At 39.6% G+C, this 21292-nt stretch overlaps 2 protein-coding genes and 1 long non-coding RNA gene across 3 annotated transcripts in view; all 3 read left to right on the top strand.

Annotated features, from left to right (window-relative positions):
• Positions 1-9931: 9931 nt before the first annotated feature.
• LOC127010732 (uncharacterized) overlaps positions 9932-21292 on the top strand; it is a 52072-nt gene continuing 40711 nt past the window's right edge. The window contains exon 1 of the long non-coding RNA XR_007763514.1: positions 9932-10085. This is a non-coding gene — a long non-coding RNA (uncharacterized LOC127010732). The remainder of the gene's footprint in view (positions 10086-21292) is intronic.
• LOC108025638 (CD209 antigen-like protein B) lies at positions 15644-16962 on the top strand. Its single transcript, XM_017096174.3, has one exon. The coding sequence runs from the start codon at positions 15686-15688 to the stop codon at positions 16868-16870; it is 1185 nt and encodes a 394-aa protein (XP_016951663.1). The 5' UTR covers positions 15644-15685; the 3' UTR covers positions 16871-16962.
• On the top strand, positions 19070-20120 carry LOC108025660 (RNA polymerase-associated protein RTF1 homolog). The gene has a single exon (XM_017096199.3). The coding sequence runs from the start codon at positions 19207-19209 to the stop codon at positions 19990-19992; it is 786 nt and encodes a 261-aa protein (XP_016951688.1). The 5' UTR covers positions 19070-19206; the 3' UTR covers positions 19993-20120.

Genomic DNA, 21292 nt, shown 5'->3' with positions numbered 1-21292 from the left:
AAATAGAATTTATTTATTTTATAAAATAGTTCATAATATACTTATAAGTACAATAGTCCTTAATAATGGTGCATTGCTTAACTAGAATGTAATGATTCTCCTTCAAAACCCCTTGATAAATGAGACGAAAACCCCCTTTTTTAAGGAATACTATCATAACTTTGCCTAGTAATAACATTATTATCCCATCAACCTTACTTTACACTATACCTTACACCAATTCTTCAGTGCTTCTTAAAAGAGTTCGCATTCTTCCTCATAGAAGCTCTTCTACATCAAAATATAGCAATCCACTTACCCAGTTCACTCGACAAAGTACCCTGTGTGTTCGATCTGTGAGGCACTTCGTTTGTAAAGCGATCTTCGGCCAGACAACAAAGAGGCGGCTATGTGCCACTCGGCTTCGCCTACTAACTGAGTTTTTCGCTCAGTGACACTTCTGGGGCTTCCCCCGACGGGGCTCGAGTGGAGCTTGAGGCGGGCTTCGCCCGTCTTGAACCTCGAGTTCGTGTGTGTTCGCCATCATTCACTTCACTCAAAGGCTATAAACTTTTTCTGCACTTAACAATTTATTGTCACTCGGTTTTCGCAGCAGCAAAAAAGCTGCAAAACGGTAATACAAGGAAAAAACGCGCTCAAAGCCGATTATAAAATGCTCTTAAGGTATTCAGAAGCTAATTGATTTTCCCGTTTTTATGCGCTTACAATCAATAATAATGTTAATTACATGAATAAAATTAAGCTGATTTTTTTTGGAGCTCCCCTAACCTAATTTTCTTATTAGCCTTGTAATTGGAAAATATGTTTTAATGGAATGTAATTGAGTTTTTATGTGATATTACTGAAGTTTATTAATTGCTTGCAGCAGTTCTTGGAAAAAATGTTGGTAATTAAATATTCAATGACTTATTATTGTATAATTACCTTGTTTAATTACCTTTGTTTTATTCATTTGCTTAGACTTTCTAAGGCTTTCATTTAGTATTTATATAGTTGGGTCAGCTGACTGTCATGAGGGCTTCGTTTAGAGCAGTTTATGAAGTAATTTAGCTGCTTTTAGGTATAAGTTATGACTTAAATCTATGGATATCATGCATACCCTGGGAAAAAAGCGAAGAAGAAGTAACTTGAGCTGAAGTGTAGAAAGTTTTTTCTCAAACACGCTTTTACACTCTCTCCTGGAGCCACACACACACACCTACCTGGCCCTAGGTAAATCACTGGGCATTGACACAGGAGCTCGGGCAGCCGGGGGTTAAGGGGCGCAGGCTGACTTAACCCCCGGATTTTGTGATCTTCCTGCCTCTGAGCGCTTAACCCATGCAAATTATTGACGCGGACAGCGGGCTCAATAAATCTGTGTGTGTGTATATGCGAGTGGAGAAACTTTTCCTGGCTGTACGCTAATCAGACAGCTTTCTAGTTCATTGCCTTGGGAACCCCCAACTCCAGACCCGGCCACGCCCCCAGCGGCAGGCCCCCCGCCCACTCTCATCTCAGGCCCTGAGTTGGCTGTAATTGCAAAGTAAATCAGCGCTGCCATTTGCCATGCCCAAAAAGTATGCTCCATCGAAAGAGTCGCTAGTCAGGGGGGTGGGGTACTTTTCAGTCAGGGGGGAAAAGGGGTTTTTCCCCAGTTTTTCGGGGGCTAAGGTCTGCCGGCACCGGGGATAATGTAAGAGGGCCGTTGCCAAAGTTTGGGCAACTTTTAAAGAGAGGAATGTGTTATGGGTTCGGGTCACATAGTTAGTTAGTCCCACAACTTCAAGCCAAATGACGGCGGAGCCATGGAGTTAAACGTTTGTCAGCCATCGAGGCGGGAGATTTATGGGGAAGTGGCTGGAAAAGTTTTCAAGACTCTGCCAGGTTTCTCACTGGATTTAAATTAGCCAAGATCTGTTGTGAGAAAGTTGGACACGATGCGGCGAATTTGCCAGGCCTGATTTAGATAGCCAAAGGTTGTTTATTCGCATTCAATAACAGGGCTCGCCGAACGGGGAAGCCTTATTAAAAGGAATGCAAAATCTTATGCTGGCTTAAAGGCACCCCTTTTAACCCTCTTTTTTTTCGCCATTTATGGCTGAATAAAATTCAACGAGCTCCTTGGTCCATTTCTTCTATTTTTGTCGTCGCCCAGCCTCATTTTATTTTGCTCCCACTTCGCTTTTATGTGTCATCAATTCGATTTCCTTTTGCCAACTGCCGATGAATTTGTTTATGCAAAGGACCGACTTCCCTGCCAGAACCAATTTCGACTTCATGGCAATCACTTCCATCTTCGCCTAGTTGGTCGTCCTGCAATAAATGCGAAAGACAGTCGGGCAAATATTTAGATGCATGTATATCTTCCCTTTTCTTCTGCCCTAACGGGGGGTCCTGCGGGTTTGAGAAGAGGAAAATCTTCTAAAAAGTAGTCCCTTAAGAAATTATAAAAAAAATCATATAATACTGAAAAATATATCCTCTTTATATGTCATCAAAACTATTTATCATATTTTAATCGTTGAAAAATATTCTCTTTATGTAAAGAAATGGGCATTTATTTTTTTAAATATTTAAAATATTTAAATTAAAAAATTGTATCCCCTTTTTATGCCCTTATTTAGAGTGTTTTGAGTTAAAGAAAAAAATATTCTTCAAAGTACAAAAGAGTTTCGTATAAGTCGATTTTCTTAAAGGTGATTAGGATATTTTTAAATGTTTATAATTCTGAAATGTGCTTTTCATTTATAGTATTGACTTTTATTTTAACTATGTATTATGATATATTAAGGTAATACATTCCATCCCCTATTTTTATTGTCTTACCAACAGAAAATATAAAAAATGTTCTATAAAGTCTATAATAGTTTTTTTTGAAATTTATTAAGTTGTCTAATATTCCATCTGTCTATTTATGTCTAAATCACTTAGAAATATATATTCTCAATAATTAATTCTCATTTATTTTTATTTATTTATTTTTATGAAATATTAAGATAGAAAAAAAGTGGTAACCCTCTAAGAAATGTCTAAAAATGTAATTTAAATTGAATTTAAAATACAGTATTTTATTTTATTTTCAAATCAATCAGTAACTTACCAGTTCATTTTTAGCTTTTAATTTCTTGTGTAAAAATGTTTTTTATATTTTGTTTTTTGATTTTAGGGCATTTAAAATCAGCCTTCCTTATTTCGCATCTTGTTTTCGATTTCCCCGCCGTTTTCTATTAGAGAACGTCAAGCAAATGCTCAACAGTGCGATAAGGCAGTGTCAGTTGGCTGGATGTGAACGGGGGGCGGTGGCCTGAAAGGGGGGCGTGGCCGGGGGGCAGTGGCCTGAAAGGGGGGCGTGGCCGGGGGGCAGCCGGAGTTATAGACGAGGCCTATGGCGAGCGGAAGTCGCCGTTCGCTTACAGCACGCGCGCGTCTCATAAAAACGTATCAAAACATCCGCTGGGAGTCATAAAAATTTTGCACTCTGACTTCGCTTTTCCTCGCCTTTCCCGGCTCTCCCGCCTGTCCCCGCCACTCTACCAGCCGCTGCCCACATTTTCCGCCTCCTGGTTTTCCCAGCGATGCAGTTGCCCTCGCCTCCTCCAAGAGGGACTACCCGGCGTATGTGTAATCTAATAAAATTTGCTGTTTATGTGGCAACAGGCTCTGCTGTTTCTGTCTCTAGCTAACTAGCTTCCTCCAAGTGGCTTTTGCCGCTTTTCCTGCGCTTTCCCCATGCTTTTCCTTTCCTCTTTTTATGCTCATCTGTGCAACAGTTGCGCTGCTTTATGGCACAGTGGCTGAGGAGTCAGGAATGCCAGTTAACTGCCAGTTATTTGTTGCAGTGTATGTGTGCGCCGGCAAAGGACGAGAAAGTTGAAATGGGGCGAAAGTTTAAGTCTTCGGAAATTTCCCCATTGTTCCGGGGCTGTTGGAAATACCTCGAGAGCCCATATACACTCAGGTTATATTATTTTATATTGTTTAAAACTTTCTTTAAAAGTAACTGAAATAATTGGGGCTAAAAACAAATGGTTTATTAAGTTTTTCTTACAATAATTTATTTGATACTTATCTTTTAATTCTTATTTCAACATAATAATGTAAATAGATAGTTCAAAACATAGAGAATTTGTTTTATATTTTTTAAAAATCATTTTCCACTTAAATATATCTCAAAATAAGACCTAAAAATAATGTAAATATCTAATTCAACTTTTAGAGAATTTGTTTTATATTTAACAATATGTCAATTAAATGAATATCCTTAAATCCAACTATATATAATAAAATAAAGTAAATATTTAATTTTACGTTTAGAGAATTTGTTTTATATTTCTCCACAAGTGGATTAAATATTTTACCCTTAAATCCAACTAAAATAAGTACTAAAATAATGTAAGTATCTAATTCAACGCTATGAAAATTTGTTTTATATATTTCTCCACAAGTCGCTTAAATATTTTCCCCTTAAATCCGACTAAAATAAGTACTAAAAATACATTTAAGCGTCTTAAATATAATTAAGTGCATTTTTGCAGTGCTCTTTTGTGGCGTTTATGTCCGAATATTTATTTGAAAAAGAAACGAGATGGCAAATCTGTTTTTAAGCGGCTTGTGCCTTAAATGCAATTATCGCACGACAAGCACGCAGCTAAAAAAATAAAATTGAAACCGGCTATGGGGGCACACACATAAATACATAAATATGCATATTTGGCCATGGTTTATGCTTATCGCGAAATTATTCCCAGGCCATGTTTAAGGGGGGATTTTTAATGGCTGGCCAAATCCCGCGAAATGATGATACATATGCCTCTGGAATTTTTGTTTTTATTATTCTTCAAATATTTTGAAGTCCAGGGGGATCAATGACCGTTTTGAAAAGGCTGGGAAAATATCAGTAATACAACTGATGGCCTCTAAAAATAGCTCTCAACCCAATACTTTATTCACACCCATTAATCACAAGAAATCGGAAGACGGCGGCAAAAATAAAAGAGAACAGCAGCGGGTGACACTTGCCGCCTGTTGCAATTTAATTAGATTAAAAATGCATATAATTTATCAAAATGTGAGGCAAGTCGGGGCTCGCGGGGGCCATGTGTGGCACATGTCACAAGACACAAGCGAAATAATTAAATTGCATTAAAAGAATTAAGGGACACAAGGCGAAAAACATAAATGCCCACGAGGAGTGGGTAAATATGCATATGAAAGGAGTTTTAACGACAATGAAAATGCGTAGCTAATTAGCAAACTGACAGCACAAAGAGGCGAAAATGCGGGGGTTTTTCCAGGGAGAAGGGGAAAAGGCTGGAAAAGCCCACGGGGGAAAGTGGGGATAACGCATACGCACCGTTAGACAGGCCAATGAATTATGCAAAAATATATAGAGCCCAGGGAGCGAGATCCTTTTGTTATTTAATGTTCACTCTCATTTCCCCTTCTTTTTGCGGGCTTTTCTTTTTCCCCTCAGATGATTTTTTTTTTCTTTTGCATGCCACAACATTTGACATTTTGTCGGATTTAACGAAAAAAAAAAAAAGGAAAAAACTGAAAACGTATTACAAAGGCGGTAAAGCCACGTACTAATATGCCATCTAATTTGTTATTCATGTGATTTAAGCGCGTCAAAGAAGATTAATGGCTGAAAGGCGCCTGGCACCAAACTGAAAAGTGGCAAAAAGCCAAAGTAAAGCTCATAATAACAAAAGCCAAGACCGTCGGCGGGGGAAATCCAGCAGGGGTAGTGCGATTGCGGTGTCTAAGGGATAATTTAATAATGCCCAGATTGGTTAACCCACTGTGCCCGCCCCTGCCACGCCCACTGGGGCGCTTTAATGCGAAATGAAATTCAATTAGAGCACTTTGCAATTAACCCAACGAGGGTTTAAACCGTCGACGGGGGCCGAGCCGGGCTATTTTGAAAGATATCCCAATTAGAGTGATCAGAGTTTCGTTTTAAATATAGATTTCCTATTTTTGTTTTATTTTTCACGCGGCTTACTTTAATTTTTATTTGATTTTTTAAGCAAAAGCGGTTGAAAGAATATGCATTAAATTTGATTTATTTTCAAAGGCATCCCAATTGGTGAGCTGAGTTTCGTTTTAAATATAGATTTCCTATTTTTGTTTTATTTTTCACGCGGCTTACTTTAATTTTTATTTGATTTTTTAAGCAAAAGCGGTTGAAAAAATATGCATTAAATTTGATTTATTTTCGAAGCTATTTAATAAGCTTTGAGTTTCATTTTAATTATGTATTTTCTGTTTTATTTTTTACGCGGCTTCTTTTAATTTTTATTTGATTATTTAAGCATAAGAAAATATGTATTAAATAGTTCAGATTTGAGGCAGGTATTTTTCTGCCTATTTTAAAAGGCATCTTAATTAGTATATTCTGAGTTTCATTAAAAATATTTTTTTCTTTTTTTATAATATTTATTATTAAAAGCACTCTTTCCGTGCTTCATTTTTTTTTAAATTATCTCAAATTATTTTTTTTTTGTTTTATTAATTAATTATATTTTATAATACATTTATTTTATGTTATGGGGCGTATTTAATTTTGTATTCGATTTGTAAAGCACATAATTTTAAGAGATATCCTCGTAGATAATATTATATAGATTTAAGAAAAGGGTGTTATTAAATAATATTAAATAGATTTAAGAAAAGGGTATTATTAAATGATACCCTAATACTATATACTCTATGTTTTTTCGTATGATCTTTACATTTTTACAGATAGGTTTCTAGCTAATATTTAATATTTAAAGCATATACATTTTTGAAGAAATGGATATTAATATTTGAATTTAAAAAAGGATTTTTCTTTTTGCTTATTCAATAATTTATAAAGGTTCCCAATTTATAGGATCTGAATTTTACTTAAAATTTATCGATTCTTTTCTTTGTTTAAACGGAAAGTTAAAACACGTTTTTAGAGCCTATAAGTTAAGAGGGGTTATGAGAAGTATGTACTACTTGGACATTTGAAAATATTTTCGCAAATTTCAAAAATTCTTATAAAAGACATTGTAAATTTATTGAAATTTATTTTTATGTTTACTAAACTATTTTTAATAAATAAGTGCTTAATACCAACCGGAGCTCATTCGAATTGCATGGCAATCCAGTAAACTTTCCCCTTGTATTTTTAACTTTTACCTTTGATCTGCCAGCGAAGTGCCTAATTGAGTCGGATGGAAATCTTGCGAATAGTTGCAGAACAATGGGCAAACCGAATATTATAAAGAAACCGGAAGTGGCTGGGATGGGGAAGTGCAAGTTTCGTTGTTGGTAGTCGGGCGGAAGTTTCCGTGCCGCAGCTATTAGCTCTTGTCTGTTTACAAATGGCCCTCGCAGTGGCTCTTTGATGCGGTCACTCGGGTTCCTGGGGTCTTAAGGTTGGAGAAAAACTTTGCCAGTTCTGCTGACCGCAAATTAAAGTGCGCAAAATGCCAAAGTTCTCACTGAAATACTTGCGAGACAGCGACGTGGAAGCCCTTAGAAAAATAGCTTTGTTACGCTGCCAATGGGTCAGAGGTCGAGAGTTGGGGAAAGCTGGCCGGGGGATTTTCCTCTGCGGTTTCCCCCTTCTCCCATTTCCCAGAGCAACAGTTCGAAAAATTGCAGCCGCCTGCAGTGGAAGGCGCCCCCACAGCCCCGACGCCCCCGCCGACCCCGCCGCCCGACGGAAGTCTTGAGAAAATGTGCGGTTTCTGAGGTTCCCACTTGAGAAATCTAATTAAACAAATAGCAAGAGCTAAGCTTGGCAGTAAAATCCACACTGCAGCATGCTAAAGGATATTAATAATAAGTTTCGGTTGACTGTACACGCAAAACTTGCCAGGCAACCGGCTACGAAGCCGGAATAATTCCAATCTATGAAAACTTTCGGCATGCGGTCAATAACTTTTGCCAATGGAATTGTACGGTTTTCGGTATTATCATAATATTGAGTTTATATGGAGCACCGCAACAGATGGCGAGGTGGTCTTGTAAGAGTCCCCCGAGAGCTGAGCACCAGGGGTGAATTTATGCCCGATTTATGGAGTGTGCAAAATAAGTCCAAAGCATTAAAAATTAACCTCTGGCAGAAGCACCCTTCCCATAAAAGGCCAAAGGAACGTAGTAAAAGTTGTATTTAATAGAGGAAATTAATTTTATAACTCCCTATATAAAATATTAAAATCAAAGGAAGGTTCTTAATGTGCGTTCCCAGCAAAAAGAACTTGTTTTATATATTTATAAAATTTTTAGATTTTTTAAATGATTTTTTGTACGTCATCTGATCAACCCATTTAAAAACTAAACAGCATTTATTTTTTAATAGAAATCCTTTTTTTTTTTTAATAATTTAGGAGTAAACAATGTTGAAGAGAATGTTAGAAATTTGAGAGGCAAATTCTTTAGCATTTAATGTTTTGTGTTAAGATGAATGTAGGAGTACGAAGGCGCGAATTCTTGAGCTTTTTACATTAAGTGTTAGAATTTAACAACTTGTGTATGTTTTCATTTCTTTAAAAGGAGTTCAACTTAAAAAATCTATTTCTATCTGTACACTCTGGATTTTCTTAAGTAAAATTCAAAAAAAAAAACGCGAATTCTTCAGGATTATTTTAATCTATAGGTAAGTTTCTTCCAGCACCCTGTACCCAATCTTGCTTCGACTTGACAGCAAGATCGCTGCGTTGTCGCGGCAAAACGAGGGAAATTTAAAATAAAACTCTAGGCTAGGTCACGGCGGTGTGCCTGTGACACATGTCGCCGCGGGTGTGGGAAAATTCTTGTGGGTAGCTGGGGTGCTGCTGGTGGTAAATCCCGAAATGGCGGGAGATTCGGTGACAAAGGACAACTGTTGCTGCCGTACCTTTGGCACTTTCCCGCTTTCCCGCGTCGGCCGGAAATGGCGTCAATGTCAACGTCGACGCCAAAATGCCGCTGTCATATAGATGTCCCTGCTCGGGCCTGCGTGTGTGGGTGCGCCGGCATGTGCGTGTGCGGTTGACAGCAGCACGTTTATGTCTATGGAATGTCCTTGGCGCCAAGTTCGGCTCCCCACACCCCACACCCCACTCACGTGCTCGTTTACAGTCATTTATCATAAAAATATTTTTGCACTCTCATTTTTATAAACTGTATTGTTTCACACCACCCGAAAACTCAGTGGCACTGAGCGAGTCGACATTTTTATGAAGCTAATTTGATGTTGTCATTCTTCATTTCTCATTTTTGTAGCGCCATTTTCGTTTTTTACAGCACATGTGTGTGCGGCTCTTTCTGCGAGTAATAAGTCAAGTCGCAGGAGCACGGCAGGCGGAACTAGGCACTGGGAGAAAAGCCAGGCAAGTATTTGGGATACATACTTTCCAAGCTTCCAAGGCTGCATTTTTATTTTCAATTTAAAGCCAGTAAGTTAGCTTAATTTATTTTGAGAAAGTTGCTGAACTAGCATTTAAATTGATTTAAAATTAAAAAATATATTGCGTATATGAATATGGTATTTACAAATAATAGTATTTTCCAAATTATTTTTATAAATTTAAATCTACATATTTAAAATATTGGAATTATACATATACATTTATTATATTTAAGCAAACTTTTGGAATAGAAATATTTTACCTTTTGATAATGTTTTAAATTATATGTTTATTTATTTGTAGTTTATTATACAGTGTAGTATGAATTTTATATAGCAGTTAATGTAAATGAATTAAAAATTAAATTTTATCTGTTTTGAAGATATTGAAGATAATTTCATAAATATATTTAAAATCTTTTTTTTTAGTTTTTTTGAATAAAAATCTAGTTTTTTTTTAGATTGCTTTATATGTTTTAAAATAATTTTATATTCAAGCGCAAATTTTCTTTCAGTGTTCTTAGAACATATGGAAAATGCTGAAATGTGCCCATAAAGCTCCGCCTAACGGCCGTGCACTGAAACTTAACGATGAGCGGAGCACAACTTTTAACTGTTTTTCTCGCTCACTCCGTATATTAAGTTGGAAAATGCGCTTGGAAAATAAGAGCCCGAATACAAAATTATAATGAATGTGAAAGTGGTTGAAAGAAAGTAGAGATAAACCTGAAGATTTTTGGTAAGTTTCTGTAAATTCCTATATTTAGCTTTACATATGTATTTTAAATTAAATATATTAGAGTACTTCGTACCTTGCTTTGATTTTGCAAATAAAATGTTGTTAAAATTAATATTTTTAAAATATGCCCTAAAAATCAGAAGATAATTCTAAAAAAAATTATCGGCTTCAAAGTGTGACTATCTCATAGTAAAAATAAGAAAGCAACCCGGCAGAAGTAGCATGATTGTTTTAATTAATCGATTAAGTGCTCGGGGAAATGGCTGACAATTTCGCAGATCTGCCGAGAAATGCGAGGATGCTATATCAAAAGGACAAAGGCGGTTTGGTAAGCCGTCGCTTTTCCGGCCACACCCGCCATTTTCGTCGACTTTTCCTTTATGAGGGCATGTCAAAAGGAGCAGCAGCCGATGTGGAATGAGATTAAGGACAACGGCGGCGGTGGCGGCGGTGTCGGTGGCTGGGGGGAATGCGAGTATAAAAAGGACTTCCTCTTAGACGACGCTTTTAGCTAAATTGCGACAAAAATGGCAGGAAGATTCCGAGGGGGCGACAAGGACTAAAATAATAAAAGAACAATGTCGAAAAGAAGTTGGGCACATAAATAAGCTCTCAGTGTCCTGTGTGTGTGCGTGTGTGATTAGGATAAATGTCCTGTGGCTGTGCAGCTGTGTGTGTGTGACAGGGGGAGGGGGGCTGTACCGGAAGCGGATATGCGCTGCAATTGTCATCCAAGTTGGGCCAAAATGCGTGCCTAGGTGGGCGCCCATCATAATCATTATCCGTCCTCAGCTGTCCTTCAAGCTTCCGCCTTCCCCCTCATTTTCCACCCACTTTTCCCGCCCACCTGCCACTTTTCCCACCCCCCCAACTCGATTTATTTGCGCATTTGTTTGCCTTTGTCGGCACTCATTCATATCACAAAACTCACACCCCTGCCAAGCGAAAAAAGCTGAGGAAAAACTCTCACATATGCTCCAATTTTTCCATTTTCTTTATTAATAAATGCAGGAAAGTGGGTATACGGAAAGATAGCAGAAGTTTCCTGGTCAGAAATCATTTATGAATCATTTATTCACTTAGCTTCATTCATTTGGCTATCTAATTCATTCATAAGGCTGCGATGCAAGTGATTACTTGTTTTTTTTTTTTAGATTGGTAGAGGAATCAAATTAGTTGAATTTGTATTTAAGAAAATGCCATTTTATATTTTTTATTCATTATTTATGTACGGTTTTCTTTTTTTTATTTGCATAAAACCTATTCCTTAGTAGCTATACATTTTTTAAATATTATTTATTTATTTAAATCTTTTTTATATATAAAATAGACTCAATTGTTTTGTTCTGCCTTTCATTTCCTGCTTATGAGCTTTTCTTGCCCCACTCGTTGGCCTCTTATTTTACCTTGACTTCTGTCCTTAGCGCCTGCTTCCGGTGGAAGCCGCTTTCCCTCGCCTCTGGCCGCCACCGCCCCCTGTTTTCCCATCGGCCCTATTTTCCCGCCCACTCGCAGCCCCACCCCACGCCCCATCCGCTTTGCCAGCTGTCATTCAGCGTATTTCCGCCTGTTCACAGTTAATTGCGGCTCAGCAGTTAATCGTCATTACGGACACATGTGGGACACCCACGGCCCTTGGGAGTTTGCCCACCGCCCCTGGAAAATGCCCGCCCACCAGCCAGACCGCCCTTAACCCCCCAGTGCCCCCCCCCCCGGTAAGCCCCATTCCGACCCGCAATATCACTTACAGGCTGCTCTGGGATGCCGTTTGTCTGTTTGCGGTTTTGATTGTCACTTGATGTGTTGTGATTATGATGTGTGTGCTCCTATCTGCCACGCCCACTGCGCCCACATCGCCCACTAATGTGGTGATTTGTGTAAATTTGCTTGTCGAATGCCCGTCGATTATGTTTGCTCATGTTTGACAGGCGTAAGTTTTTTTTTTTGGGTCCTCTTCTAGCTCAAAATCCTAAGTCCCCCAACCACCCGCAAAAAAAAAAAAAAACTTTCTCGGCGGCAACAAATTTATGCTCTCACCTGCTGCCAAACGCATAAAACCGAGCCAAAGGTAAAAGGAAAATCATAATTTGGAGCGTTTTACTTCTTTGTTTTCAGGCCAAAGTCAAGAGCTGAGGACAGGTGTAGCAGGTGCGTTCAATGCTCTCGACAACTTTAACACTTGCCCCCACACTTACAAAAGTGGGTTAATATTACAAAAGGTTTATGGGTAAACTCAAATTTGTCACCGGCTTTTGGCGCCAAGTTTCATAAATTTTAGAAAATTTAAAGAGGGATATACTCTTCCTTGAGCGCTAAATATATTATATAATATTTAGTATATTGTGAATTTAAAGGGCACGGCTCAGTGTGACCTTTTATCTTGAAAAACAAACAAAAATTCTAGTGTGACCATGCATGTTAAACGAAGGGATATTTTAGTTTCAACCACTGCAACAGGGAAAACGTGAAAAATTAAGTTCCAGTACAGTGACACTGCAATAAATGTTTCCATGTAGCCTGTCAAACAAAAGCAGTGCAATTGAGCAACTTTTTTTTTTAGCTTCTTGCAGTTCGTGTTTGCTATCTGTGCCACACAGTCCCCGTCTCTCCTCCTCTCCCTCGCACTCCCACGCGGGCTGCCTCCTTCTTTTCAGGCTTTCCCTGTCTGACAGCTTGCCTGTGCATATTTGAATACCCAACATGGCTCATATTCAACTAATTAGGCGAGTTTTGCAAATACATTTTCATTATTGTAATTCTGCACTAGAGTAAGGGGGCGTGGCAAGTTGGAGGGGTGTCCGGAATCAGCAAGAAATGAGTGCAGGGAAAAAATGCAGTAGGCAACATGCTGGCAAAAGTTTCCCATATGCTAGAGAAGGGGGTGAAAAAAGAGGGGTAGTGCAAGGGGGGCTTCTGTGGGGTAACAGACACCGACACATGTAGGCCGAAGCATTTGCATATGCATACGGAACGGAAAATTCCTGGAGGTAAAATGCAAAAAGCTGCAACTGCACAAGGCAACAAAAAAAAATATACTGGCATAAAAAAACGCAAAAAAATAGTAGCAAAAAATCCAACTCAAAATAGCAAAAGAGCTCACGTCACAGACAGAGACAGAGGCGTAGTGGAAAAAAGGGGGGTAGGGGCACGGGAAGTTGGTGCAAGGGTCTAGTGGTTGGGTTTCTGGGGTTTTGCGGGGCAGACTGCGGTGGTTTCACACTGAAATTGGCCCAGACTGAGAAATTGGTAGGCGAGAAGCAGGGAAAAAGTAAACGAAAAAATAAAGAAATTGTGAGAGGAAAAGTCGGAGCAGAAAAAAGCCTAGAAAATCGGAAATAAGACTTACACGCAACCAGAGTTGATTGTCATAAAGGAAGACCACAAATTAGCTTGATAAAAGTATCAAAGAGGAATAGAAAAAAATACCTAGACTGGTCTTTAACTGGCGGTTCTATAGTTTTGATTTCGTAAACTTTAAGTCTATTATTATTTGAACAAAGGTGGAGTATTCGAAATAAGCGAAATGTAACCCTGCTTTACAGAAATCGAACGCAGTGTGACCTTGCTAACCAAAAAAGAAGTCCAATGTGACCTTGGTGTAATGTGATATTGTGGGCAAAGGATTTTAAAGTAATTTTTTTTATATAAAGTTAGGGGTTATTTTAATAAAGTATGTAATATAAGAATATTGACTCATGACTTTGGAATATTTAAAACTCAAGAGATCAAAATTAATCCAAGCTTATTGTTAAGAATCGCTACTGTACTTCTGCTTCAGCGTGTCTTTAATGTGATATCTAATCTGCTTGGACTGCACATTGTTCAGCTGTCCGCCCGGCGTCCTTTATCCTGCGTCCATCGTCCTTTTCCCAGTGCTTCGCGCTCTACGCCGCCATTGCCTTTTGACTAAGCCCAAAACCATTAACACTTGTTTCTGTCATTTTACATGAAAAGCGGAAGCGCTTTTGTTTCTGTGCAGCAAACAAGTTTCCTTGCCACGCTGCCAACTGGCAACTCGCAACTGGCAACTGCCCCTGGCCTATTCACATTTCCCGCTTTCCCACTTTCCTTTTGCCATTTTCTTTTTTTTGACATGGGTATCCGTATCCTAGATTCGTTCTTAGCCGGCTTGCGTCGACCGCCATTCGCAGTACGAGGATTTTCCCAGCCCTTCAGCCCGTGAATTTTGGTAAGTGCGTTTGCATTCTACCACCTCGAATCAAGTTCACTTCAAATATTACTAAGTAAATGTTATCTAAGTTAAATCGCTGACAGCTAAAGTGAGTATATTTTGTGGGTGAATTTAGGAAACCAGCGGATGAACCAAGGATTTAATATTAATTTAAAGTTGTTATTGCATTTTTGTTATCTAGCCAAGATATTTATTTATTTTTACATGACGTTTGATAATCTTATTTGTGCAATAATCATGCTCACAATTTTTTAACAAGAACTGGAGAACGCATTTCAGGAAGTATGAAATGAGTACAGAAGCAATTTAATTTAGCTCTTCTTTAAAGATGTACTGGTGTGACCCTGAAAACCAGGCATAGTGTGACCTTGAAATATTAGGAAAAACCATGTGACCATGCGATCTGTTTTACTTCATTTTCTTACCCTTAATTAAGCTTTAAAGACCTGCAACTTAAATACTTACGTTCACATTACCGGGCTGCCCTGCTGGCAGCATGGGAATGGGTTATGGGCTTGGCATGTCAGCCAACTGGATGAGGGTTCCGCCCCCAGAGCTCCTCCCTCGCCTGGTCATACTGCTACTCATGGACGCAAACTTTTTGCACAGCCTGTCAACGTCAAGGCGTGGCTCACTGGCCTCCATGGCGGTGACTGTACTGCGCCCCCGGCCTAAAGGTGTTCGAGGAAAAGTTCTTGAGCCTCGTAGACTTGATGTTGGGTCCTCACCAGCTGATGCCCCCGTGATGGATGGGTCTCATGGCATTCAGCATTTTCTAGGACTTTTCACACTCATAGATTATTTGCATGGTGCTCAGGCTAACAGCGTTTTAAAAACTTCAACGCCCATGATTTTGTTACAAAGTAAGCCTAAGGGATTATCTGTTTTATGCCTGTTCTTATGAGTATTGTGTATACATTTGTAGACTCTTGATTTGTAAGACCAGGTGAGTCAATGTAAATACGTTGCACTAAAATATTTAATAAGACAGGAAAAATAATGTAGTTGCTTTATCAGAATTCTTAGAAGTCAGATAAGGGGTTTAAGAGCTAGATATACAAGATACCTGGTATTTATTATGTACAGTTGAACTTCCGTAAAGCGAATTAAAAGCTAGTAAATAAATATTTGAGTATTTTTTGTATATCCGTGAATATAAAAAATGTTTATAAATCAACAGTTGGCCAAGTTAAATTTATTTTTATTTATATGTTTTTATAATATTTAGTTACCTAACAGCCCCTACATGTAGCGACAGCGTAATCATTGTTTAGCCTGACAATCAATCATTTTTAATCCTGATGACGAGTTCATCTAGATGAGGTTCTTATCAACTTTATGTTCAGCTTCTTTGTTTCTATTTCAGTGGGATGTGAGAGTTCTCTTCGGGTGGTTGCAATCATTGAAAATGCAGAGTCTGGTATTATTTCTATGGTGCTCCTTTATGTTCCTGGTTTTTCTCGTATCATTGGCCAGTTCCGAGGAGAATAACCGATCCGTTTGTGTACTAAGCGATGCTCCAAATCAGTGTGGGCAATTCTGCCTCAGCAAACTGCATCCAATGCTCAATATGATTCCCGAAACCGATGTAAAGCTGGACAGGATCCAAGAAGAGCAACAGGCCATACAGACCCGACTCCAGGCTGTGCAATTTTGGCTGCAGGTCCAGTGGACCATAATCAAGGGATCCCTGAAGGAGATAACCCCAGAAGTCTTCGAGGCGAGGCTAAACGAAACGGAGAAACAGCTCCTAGCTCTAATTTCCGAGACAAAGAACCAGTTTAACCTAGTGCAGAAATCGATTAATGATCAGAGCTCAGTCGTTCAGTTGCAAATAGATGCCAAACTCCTTGAAGTCCAGACCAAGCTAGATGACCAGAGTAAGGTCATTCAAGAGTCCTGCAAAAATGCCACAGGGCAAGGGGATTTTGAGGCGATACTGCAACGAATAGGAGGACAACTGGAGGAGCTGAAAAGCCAACTCCAGTTGCTGCAAACCAATATAGGCAACCAAATCGAGGAGGTAAAATCCGTAATGGAAGGTCAATTTCAGGCAGTGCAGTCTAGGCTGGAGGGCCAGCAGAAAACCTTTGAGGGGGCCCTCAAAACGGTCGTGACAAAAGATGATTTCGAAGCAGGACTTCAGGAAGTGCTGGCTAAAATGGAGAAGCACCAAGCTGCTTTTCAGGAAATTCTGACCAAAATCAATGTGAAAACCGTACCGCCAATGTTTGAGAAAATCGGCGAGCGATACTTCCACATCGAAAATAACTATAAACTAAATTGGATCTCGGCGGCGGCCACCTGTCGCAAGATGGGTGGGTATCTAGCCTCGATCAGGGACCATCAGGAACTGAATGCCCTGCTAGCCAAACTACGAGGTGTCTACTGGACGGGGACCAACGATCGGGAAAATGAGGGCCACTTCGTGTCTGAGGCCTCTGGCAAGACACCATTTTTGAAGTGGCGACCTGGCGAGCCCAACGATTTCCGTGGCAATGAGGATTGTGTGGAAATCATTGAGGAGGTGATGAATGACACTGACTGTGCCAAGGCGTCCTTCTTCATTTGCCAGGCAGACAATGAAGTGTAAATCGAAAAAGAAAGTTGCAGATGTATTCTTTCGGTTTTAACGTACCTTAAATAAATAATCAAATAAATAAAAACGACACGATTACGAACAAATTTTGAATGTTATTTTGAGCTCTGTTTTTTCTCAATTTCTGTCATAGTTCTTAGTTTCCTGAAATCGTTTCAGTAGGGCTAACAAACTGGATTTATAAATTTATTATAAGACAAAGCCCCAATCCTAACGTTTTCACTTTTAGAGCCCCAGACTCCAAGCTTTACCTCTAGAGCACCGTATCCTCATTCCTTTGCAGTCTTTATCCACCTCTATCATCGTTCATGCACTGAAAAAATACTGAGTTCCAAAATCGAATTCACTTTATTTATTCAAAAAAATATATTCCGAAAAAACAGTATTATTTAGTTATAGCTTTTATGTAGAAAAATAAAATAATCAATCTTTTTAAAATCTATTTAAAATCCTATTTAAATTAAATTAAATTACAACATTTCTTAAAAAAATATCCCCATAAAAACCAGATAAACAGTTTTTATCTTATTTAATTACATATTTTTTTCGACTCGAATTGTGTCAAATAAAAAAATATATATATTTATGGACTTAAGAAAAATAATAGTTTTTATGTTTCCTAATTTAATATTTTATGTTCCTTTAAAAAAAATATTTATATATTAAGAAATCATTCTTAATTTTTTCTAAACTCAACTAGTAATTTTCGTCAGTGCGTCCCTTGCTTTATGGCCAAAAAAGGAACCATCATCGAAATCGAAGAAATTTCTGTTGGTCAGCTCATCGAAGATGAGGAGGTGTTGGGAACTGAAGGCCGGGCGGGACTTCGATTGGGATTGGGCTCGGTTTGGGCTATGCGATATGGGATATGGCCTGGGTGGTGATGCTGTTGGGGATGTGGATGAGGAAGCCGATACCGATGCCGATGCCGATGATGATGATGACTGAGCTTGCATAAACGAGTTTGCCCTTAAGTGTGTGCGCATGTTGAAGGATGGGGCGGAGGATCCAAAGACTCTGGCTGCGGGGGTGGTGCAAAAGGTGGAGCTGCAGAGTGGAGGGGGTGGCTGTGGGTGGATTGGGTATTGGTTGGCAAGGCCGAGCGGCCGGAGCGGCGCAAGGAGAATTTGTGCGTGAGCAGCATATTCGATGTGCCACACACACAGGCAAGTTATTTATGCAGACTCACATACAAAGCATGCAAAGATTTTGCATTACCCCTCCATCAGACCACCGCCACCCACTTTCAGCCCACTATCCACCCACTATCCACCCACCATTAACCCACAATCCACCCACTCAATGGGCTCTGTGCCAGCATCAAAAGTAGCATCTGCCCGGGAGGTCCGCATACAATTAGCTGCAACTGTAATTAAAGCAATTGTATAATAAATCTTTTGCCAAATGGGAAAAGATCCAAGCCCCCCACCACCACCCACGCTTTCTCTCCAGCAGGTATATATAATCGGAGGGGGGAACGGGAACGGGGGGCACTGGGGGGTTAAGCAGCGGGTGCCAAGTGAAATGCTAGCCAAGGAAAAACTGAAAAATTAATATAAATTTAATAGTTTTGGCCCCTGGCATTTATGGAGGGCATAAAACGAAGGCGGGTCGTTAAATGCATTCAAATGGATGAGCTAGAAAAAAGGTAAGATCCCTGCTTAAAATGAAGGAAGCTAAAAAATATCTGTAAATATATAGATTTTCATATACCCCTATCCCAATTATAGATATCAGATTTTAAATTAAATATTAAGTTCGGAACTAATTTTCAAGCAATGTATAACTCTGTTTTTAGCTTACAAAGTTTGATTTAAATCATTTTATACAAAATTAAAATATTTTTAGATTAGTTATTTTTAAGTTAAGTTATAAAGTTAGGCAGCCGTAACATAGAGTATATTTGTATCCTTCACACAAAACCACATATAAGCTCGTAAAATCCTTTTTAACTATTTTGGCCGCCATTCAAAGACAATTGAAATGCCACTGGAAAAATATTTTTTATAGAATTGGTAACTGATTTCAAATGAAATATTTTTTACTTTATTTTAATTTTACACAGAATTAAGTTTTTTGGCTGTAAAGATTTTATTTTATAAAACAATAAAAATATTTTAAACTCACAACTATCAATATAGAACATCAAATTCCCAGTAGTTTTAGCTCTTTTTTTCATTAAGATTTTTTTCAAACGCCTTTTCCGTCTCTCCGATATATTTGTCATCTCTTAATTCCGTTCGAAGCACATCCCAAAAGTCACCAAAAAAATTATTTAAATGTTTAGCCCATCGTCTGGCGGTGAAGCAGCAGTGAAACAAGCCATTTAAATGTCCGGCCAGCAGTTCCGGCGGACTCGTCGTCCCGCGGCGGAAATAGTCCGCGAACTCCGCCACCTGCGCTCCTCTCCCCTGCGGATCGACGACGAGGACGAGTCCTGGGTGGAGGGTCACGAGAAGCCGCCCACTCCCGACCTGCCGGTGGCCAGTCGCGATCAGCTGGAGCAGCTGCGTCTGAGTCGCCATCGCATCGGCCTGCTCCTGGTTCGACCCGCCTTCGAGCAGGCCGTCACCGGTTGCTTTGTCCGGGTGAATATCAATGGGCAGGAGGAGCTGCCCGACCATCGGATTGCCGAGATTCTGGGGCTCGGCGAACTGGACTATGGCTACAAGGTGGGTGAGGTGCCCACGAATGTGGCCCTGCGACTGCGCTACGAGGATCTGGTGATGCTGCACGAGATCAACGATATCTCGAATCTGGCCTTTACCAACGAGGAATTCGAGTTGTGGCGGGATAATTGCGTCAACCAGGCCATCAGTCCACCCACCACCCACATGGTGACGCGCAAGAAGATCGAGTTGTATAACGCCCTGCAGTGCGAGGCCAAGCCATTGTCTCTCATCCAAAGGAGCTTCTCCTTCGCCCTGAAGCCACCTCAGAAGCGTGATATCATGGAGCGCCATGGCAGCGTCTATCCTTGGCGTTTGAAGCATCCGCTGCCATTGATCCCACATCCACCGCCCATGCCACCACCCGGGAATCCCCCCAGGGGTCTAACCTACCGCATGAAATCGAGTCCCTTAGCTCTGGATCTCGAGGGGGAGCAGCTAACCTAACTCAACCGAAGTCTAAACCGAACGAACTCTACCAAATTACGTTTTCTGGCTGAAAATATACAAGGTTATTGCAATTGGTTTGTTATTAGTGGTTATGATAATAATAAAGTTGGCCCATGTAAAAATGATTAGTGTACCATCTTTGTGGCGCCCCCGGTGGGTCCTTAGTTTGGTCGAAAACTTTTACGTATGACGAGGCACGGAGGATAAAGATTTTTGACTTTTCTGTGGAGTTTGAATTTCTTTGAATTTTTCAAATAATACATCAGCTTTATCTATCGTCGTTGAGTTATATTAGAATTCCCAGTGAGATATTTGGCAAAACTTTTACTGCGGCATCAAAGCAAGAAATAAAAATACAATGTTAAACAGGGAGTCAGAATGGGGACACTAAAATGCTATGCAATTAGCAGTGAACGAGTAAAAGTGGAGATGGAAAGATGGTCCGACAGAAATTTGACCCCTTCAATAGCTTTTGTCCCCTTGGGAGGAGCCACCTGGCGGCCAGCCCCCGCAGATTTGGAGGCAACTTTGGAACGCTAATGAACAAGAAACTTCGGGGCCAACGCGACGAGAAATGCCAACGAAATATCGTCAATAGGGCAAAAGAAATTACGGAAATTAAATGAAATGCAATTAACCAGCTAAATGAGCGACGACCCCGCTAAAAAGGGGGATTTTCCAAAAAAAAAAAGAAAAACTTGGAAGCAGGGGGCACAATCAAGCGACTGATGAGCAATTAGTAAATGTAAAATTAGCAAGTTAACTTGGCCAAAAAGAAGAGAAGACAACAAGCCAATTAATTAATATTTAATTGATTGCAAAAATTCCAAGGGAAATTAGGTGGGGAAAACTTTTCTCGGATTTTCTCATAATTTCTTGTCTTTTTTTTTCTGCCTTGTTCTGGCGTAATTAACGTTTGTCCAGCAAATGTTTTTCTCGTGTTTGCGTTGTTTTATTATTATATTTTTCTGTTGGTTTTCTTTATGATTATGCCTGTTTTTTCCGGCTGCTTTATTTTACATACACAAAAATGTCACTTAATAAATTTTACGACTGTTTTATGTTGTCGCTTTGGCCCTAAAAACCGGCAGCGAAATAGAAGGTGGGATATGGCCATAACACGCCCACTACAACACGTAGTATCCATAAATATAAAAAAAGGGGGCCACGCCCACACATGTGGGAGGCTGGCGCTGCTTAACCCTTGTGCCTGCATGTACCTTTTCCTGCTCCATTCCATTTCATTCTATTCTATTATTTGGCTCTGCCCTTCTGGCCCCACCCCCCCTTTTCACCC

This window comes from Drosophila biarmipes, chromosome X (genome assembly GCF_025231255.1).
Source record: "Drosophila biarmipes strain raj3 chromosome X, RU_DBia_V1.1, whole genome shotgun sequence".
NCBI lineage: Eukaryota > Metazoa > Arthropoda > Insecta > Diptera > Drosophilidae > Drosophila > Drosophila biarmipes.
Note: the sequence above shows the minus strand (reverse complement) of the source record. Positions and strands in the feature narration are given on the sequence as shown.

Coding starts and splice junctions, on each gene's coding strand:
- LOC108025638 (XM_017096174.3), top strand. CDS start 15,686: ATGCAGAGTCTGGTATTATTTCTATGGTGCTCCTTTATGTTCCTGGTT.
- LOC108025660 (XM_017096199.3), top strand. CDS start 19,207: ATGTCCGGCCAGCAGTTCCGGCGGACTCGTCGTCCCGCGGCGGAAATA.